Source organism: Pundamilia nyererei, unplaced genomic scaffold (assembly GCF_000239375.1).
Source record: "Pundamilia nyererei isolate P.nyererei 1_Seehausen unplaced genomic scaffold, PunNye1.0 scaffold00192, whole genome shotgun sequence".
NCBI classification, from domain to species: domain Eukaryota; kingdom Metazoa; phylum Chordata; class Actinopteri; order Cichliformes; family Cichlidae; genus Pundamilia; species Pundamilia nyererei.
In genome coordinates, this window is record NW_005187593.1 from 436124 (window position 1) to 442649 (window position 6526).

Here is a 6526-nt window from a genome sequence, read left to right on the forward strand (position 1 = left end):
GGTGTAATACCGTCATAGTCAAAAAACGACATATTCAGTGTCGTTTTTGTTTATTTTCCTTGAAGCCATGTACCAACCTACCTTATTTCGGCTTCATATTATTCACTGTTGGTCTAATTTAACTTCTGTACTGAGCTGCAGTACTACACAAGAACACCAGTACACACAAGTACACATACTGTGAACCGGCAATCATTCTGGCTTTGAGCACAGATGCTCCACCCACCCATGTTGCTCATACTTGATGCTTACGAGGGGCAACCAATTAGAAGTAAGCTTGCTTAGTGGGAGGGCAGAAAAGACTATTAAAAACGTTTATGAGAGCTTTTCCATTTGTTCTTTTTCTTTTTGTTACTTTTCTGTAAATTCAGTTAATTTTTTTTAGCACACTGGGATGAAAAAGGCATTAAAATCACAACTGCCCCTCTCTGAGCCTGGTTTCAACGCTGGACTCTTCCTGTTAAAAGCACGTTCAGAGTTGATTATCACCTTACAGTGTAAAGCACCGTAAGGTGACTGTATTTGATGTGTTTCCTTATTTCTGGTTTTAATATAATTTTACCAAATTTCTGCTTATTTTATCACTTTTTGCTCTATTATTTTTATTAGCTTCTATTAGTTTTAACTCATTGTTTTACATAATTATTTTAACTTCTATGTATTTTATTGTCATTTTATTGATTAACCTGTGTGTTTTACGCTATTTTTACCTTTCAATGTTTGTGTTTTCTCTTTGCTTAGTGCACTTACATCTGCTTGTTGTATTGAATCTTTTTTCTGCCACTGCAAAAAATAAAAAACAAAAACTGTTGCCATCCATGAGTCAAAATTTCATCTTATTATCTCAAAATCTGGACTTACTAACTCAAACTTCCGAGAAAATAAGTTAAAACTGAGAAAGCAACTATACATTTTGACTTATTTTTTTCTGCTTCTATACTACTACCTTGGGTTCATAATTATTATTATATTATATCAGTTATAGTATTATTTATTGTTTTGTGTTATTTCATGTCATTTCTGTTTGTTAAAAAAACAAAACAAATATTTATTACTTTAAAAAAAAAATCCGTTTCTTCATTGTCCGGGACTGTGTGTACATAATTTTGGTCCACCTTATGTTAACATGTGATGCGAATGACAAATAAAGCTCCTTGAATCCTTGAATTATTGTATCTGCAAATGAATCTTATTTTTCAAATAGATACTCCTAAATCCTATCCAAACGTATGAATTGGTAACACACGCTAATGCAAAATAAATGCTGTGATATATAAAGTCCAATTTAACATTAAAAGGAAGTAAATCTATATCTCCCTACTTGTACTGTGGCAGTTCTCGTGGTCACATTCCTCTTAGCGTATGCACTCGTTCACCCCTTACCCCGCTGTCTGGAAACAGTGGAGCCGTGACCCCTCTGCCACAAATCTGTGAATGGGCCGCAAACGGGGGAAATGTGGGTCCAAGAGGCTATCCGGTTTGGCTGTGAGAAAATATCCACTCATTCTCACCTCTTGTTGTTGAGGTGAGATAGGTAGACAGGTGAGCGACCTTTGACCCCACCTGCCACGGTGCTCTGCTTGACGCGCCAGGAATGTGTCCACACCTCTCAGCCAACCACGTCATGGCGAGTGGAAAACACGCACCAAGTCTACAGCCAAACGGAGTGTGTGCGCCGGCCCCGGCGCCTCTGTTGTGGTCTACATTCTGCAGTGCTGTGCAAATGTAGGGGAGAGTGTTTTGGGAGCAGGAGTGATGGATGACTTAATGCGAAGGGACACAGGGAGAGGAGCAGGAGGCGTGTGTGTGGGAAAGAGAGCAGTGTGATAAGGATATTTTTGTCCCGTTTATGTGAAGTATTTCAAGGTCTTGGCAGTCGTATCGATTGTTGTTGAAAATATGCGCGTCAGCAGCAAGGCTTCAGCAGCAAACGGAGGTTGCTCAACAAGACAGTTTTTCTACTTTGTTGCAGTTTTGTCCATCACCGTTTTAATTCTTGTTCTTGTCAGTTTTCTTTTACACATTTGGGAAGCAATAACATTGATTTTGGTCATCATGCATCGCTCCAACTGCCAATGTACCCCGATCATATATCTGTGAACAGTATCCTTCACTCTCATTGGTAGAGAAAAGTTCAGTTTGGGACCTGCCTTCTCTGCCTCTCAGACTGCACATAAAAGAGAGACTGAAGGTGTTTTGATGCACAATTGATGCCTTCTTCATTTCCCCCCTTGATGCGTTTTGTTTGTGCAGATGTGAACCTAAACAACTACAATAAGACGACTTAGATAAACTCCAGAGCGGTTAATTTATGGTGAGAGAGTGATCCGACCTCAATCTGACCCTGCAAGTCTGAGCTAAATGCCTTCCCATGACCAGCTTTCCATTCTGAGATTCAACAGTACACCAGACATACAAATGGAGATATTGCTCCATGTTATCCACTTCTACCAGAACACACCATCTTCATCCTGAAACTAAACGACGGGGAAAATACTGCAAGTTTATTTATCGACTGATTTGGACCAGAGTAAATTAACCATAGGCATAAAAACACCCTTAGTTAAAGTGTAAACCACCACATTGGTTTTATTGGAGGCTTAAGTTGCCATATTTGGACCCAAGAGTTAACTGCCAAGTTATTTAGTTAAATCAGTATATCATCTGTAAACTGTAGGAGAGCAATGCAGAGGCACAGTAAAGGCACAATAACATACAACACAATCAGTCACTAAAACTTCACATGGATTTATGCAAACATTCAACCATCTATAGATCCCAAAAATGTAAAGTCGGGAATGTTAACATGTGACTTTGTGGGGATTTACTCACTTTTAAAGGCAGACTCAAATATCCCTTAGAGCTTTCTTTCTAATAACCTCGGCAGCCTATTTTTGGGATGCTGCCAAGACACTGAATCTTAAGATTTGCCAGTTGGATGTGAAGATAGGTATGAGGTGATGCGGGCTGGCATACGAGATCAGATGAAGTGCCAGGTTTTGCAGCTGAGCTTGACTTCATGACCTGTCTGAACTACAGCTGCTTGATTTTATAGACAGATTTTACTTCCCGTGTTTATTAGTTGCTTGTGTCAGACTTTCAAACAGGATCACATTCAGGGTCAGTTTTATCTTCAAATAGCAAAACAGTGGAAAATTATTTCTCACGAGGGGCCTCAATTTTAATTGCATCACTTTGCAAACTGTACTGGTAAGCGCAGGTGTTGCTCGTTTGGCCCCAATCGTGTGTTTCTTGCCTCTGTAGGCTTTCTGAAGGCGCTGCAGTTTATCAGAAGGCTTATCAGTGCTGATAAACGATGGCTAAGTGACAAAAACAAGACGAAATTTGAAGTTATCCTTTAATATTACCATGAAAAAAAAAAACAACTGGAGAAAGATATGGCATAATATTTATATAGATATATACAAAATAATACTGTACATGAGCACAAAAAGGAAGGAATAACACGTTTTCTGATTTCTGAGTGTAAATATGAGCGAAATTAATGTACAGCGTTCTGCATTATAAACATTGGAACGGTTGAAAACTATAGAAAAGCTTAAGAGCTGGACTCAATCTGGACTGTGCTCATAATATATATATATGTACTGCTGCATTCAACCACATTCTCTCTTTCTCTTCCTCTCTCTCTCTCACACACACACACACACAGACAAATACATTCACGATTGGGGTGAAATCCAGTCGCTCTGATTTCAACACAGGCACACCTGGACTGGCTAAGATTTAACCACCTGTAGTGGCTTGTATGGCTTGTTCAGCGTCACACTTCGCACATTGTGTCTGCAGCACACACACACTTGCTGCCTCTGTGAGTGTGTCCACTGTAAAAAAAACAAACAAAAAAAAGGAAGGTTTTACGTGTGTGCGAGTTTGTATTATTAATGCTCCTCTGTTTGTGTGTCCATATTCCCTCCTTCTGTCCTTCTGAGGATAAAGTGCTGCAGAGGAGGAGAAAGTGTCGCTCAGTTCTCGGACATGCTGCTGAAATTCTTGAGCTGCAGCAGCGACAGCAAAGAAAACATTTTCTTGACTCCTATATGAGAATGCAAGAATTAGAGACAGATGCGAGATGGACGTGTCTTAATGAAATTGCGTCCTGTGTGCTTTTAGCTTGTGCAGTCTGCCACTAGCTTTGAGCTCTCGGCAGTGGAAACAGGTAGGGCCTCAATCTTAGTCCCCGTCCCTTAAAAACCTGCTCTCAGACCTGTGCGACCCAATAATCCACACCTAGAAGATGGGAAACCAACATCCGTCACGTCAGCTGTCCCTCCGGTGCTGTTTTTCTAAATTACCCATCTACCAATTGCAGTCTTTCTTGAGTAAAGTGAGAACTTTGCGGCCCAAACTTGCTTTCCAAGGCTTGACAAAGCTCTTCATGTTGACCAGGAAGCGGCCCCGCTTACGATCCAAGTGGCCAGCCACCAGGTACTCCACGCCTGTGAGGAGAGGTCAGAGGGGTTAAGCACATTTTGGATGTTACCAATGAACAAAGTTGGATGTGCGATTCTTGCCTGGATTGAGGATAGGGCAGGTGCAGCCCCGTGCGGTCCAGGACTCGGGGTAAAGGGTGACGCGACTGCGCTGTATCTTCATTTTGGTGTTCTGACTGAGTACCTTCTGAACTTTGACCTCCACCTCAGCATGGGAGCCCTTATCGTGAGCTGCTAGCACTCTCACCTTCAGCACTGGAAGTCAGGGAGAAATGCAACAAGACCTTCAGAGCTGGAGTGTTGTTACACCAGAACAACTGCTTTCTGCATTAAAATGCGATAAAACAACGTGATCCATGGAAGGAGGCTGTCGTGGAAAGTTTGGTTACTGGATGAACTTCAAACAAAGTTTTAATCTGATCAGTTTGAAACTCAGATCAGGTTTTCTTCCCCCCCCCAAGGGGCTGGAGCAGAATTAATCATTCCTCTGAATGCTGGGACTTTTTAAAGTAAACAAAGTGAATTGTGATGCTTTCTTCAGACATTCATGAAGGTGAGCACGACTAACAACTCGTTAGCCAACTTAGGCTTTTCCTCCTTTGTGACTTTAATAATGACCATAATTTATAAAATTAACTTCAGGTTTTATTCAGTGTGACCTTAAACTAGAAACTAAGATCATAAACTCAACTGGAAAGTGTTTTTAGAGGTCACGGAGCGAGGGTTAAGGCTTTTTGGAATCAGAGGAGTCGCCCCCTGCTGCCCATTAAACAGAATGCAAATGCTGTGAATGATTTGACCTGGATTAGGTAGTGAACATGAGCAGACAAATATCAGCTGAGCAACTAAAGGTAAACATCAGGCTCTTGCTTGTTTTAATTATTTTTCTTGTATGCTGTCTTTATATTTGTAAAGAAGAGTTAACAGGGTACAGGGTGGTTGCCTGAAGTTTGCAAAAAAGATGCCAAATTGTCTGCAAACACTTGCCAACTAATCTCTAAGCCATGGTTGGGCAAGTCCAGGCCTCGAGTGCCAGTGCCCTGCAGGTTTTAGATATCACCCTGGGTCCACAGACCTGAATCAAAAGATTAGTTCATTATCAGGCCTCTGGAGAACTTCAAGACATGTTGAGGAGGTAATTTAGCCATTTGAGTAAGTTGTGTTGAATCAAGGACACATCTAAAACCTGCAGGACATTGGCACTCGAGGCCTGGAGTTGCCTACCCCTCTAAGCAGTAGTGAAACTCTGAGAAGCGAACAGCAGACTAAAAATGGAAAAGATTCGTCTTCAAAACAAAAGCTGCACCTTTTGAAAGGTTTTGGTTTCAGCGGTAACATTTAGTTTGAAGGCAAAAGTTTGCCATTTATGATGTGCGTTCCACTTTTTAGCTAATTACTGCTTTTAGCTAACGTCCTCAATGCAAGCTACAGGCAAAAAAACCCCAAAATAAATCTTCAAAAACAAACAAAAAAAATCTTGACTTTTATTTTGTTTTTGTAATTTTTTAATGAACCATTTTATTACAGGTTCTGTTTAATGTTTTGTTTGCTGTAACATATTCATTTACCAACTTGTGGGATAAATAAAGTACGTATAATTAAAATACAAAGACAGACTGAATCAATGAGCATGAGTATAACAATGTTAGACATAAATACAGTGAAATAGATGATTTACATTTAAATGCATTAAACTAATCAGGTAAAGCCAGGCTTACATGAGTTACAGTGCATGTTTGGAGATGTTTGAATGCTTACCGTATGCATAATTCATGGTGCAAAAGAGTTTGCTGTTGGTCAGACTTTGCTCTTGGCACTCACACTTCTCTGCAGGGGGGACATGCAAGAACAGTTTCATATTTGTAGCATAAATAAATAACTTTTTCTCTATGTGTGTGTGTATGTGTGTGTGCGCGCGAGTTGCCTCAGATACTGTATGTGATGTCCTAAGACTAATAATAAGTACAGTGTGTGGCGTCCAGTGAGGAATGTGCCAATAAAAGCTGGAGTTACAGTGTGGTGGTACTGAGGGTCTGCGAGAAGAGACCTCCACTTGGAAACTGTCCTTGCAC

General features: G+C 40.5%; 1 protein-coding gene across 1 annotated transcript in view; it reads right to left on the minus strand.

The window, feature by feature from the left end:
* Positions 1-3364: 3364 nt before the first annotated feature.
* Positions 3365-6526, minus strand: part of ntn4 (netrin 4) — a 29778-nt gene continuing 26616 nt past the window's right edge. Inside the window, exons 8-10 of the mRNA XM_005747246.2 lie at positions 6213-6281; positions 4536-4709; positions 3365-4460 (exon numbers count right to left, since the gene is read on the minus strand). Coding sequence (XP_005747303.1) covers positions 4321-4460; positions 4536-4709; positions 6213-6281 — 383 coding nt within the window. The 3' untranslated portion in view covers positions 3365-4320. The remainder of the gene's footprint in view (positions 4461-4535; positions 4710-6212; positions 6282-6526) is intronic.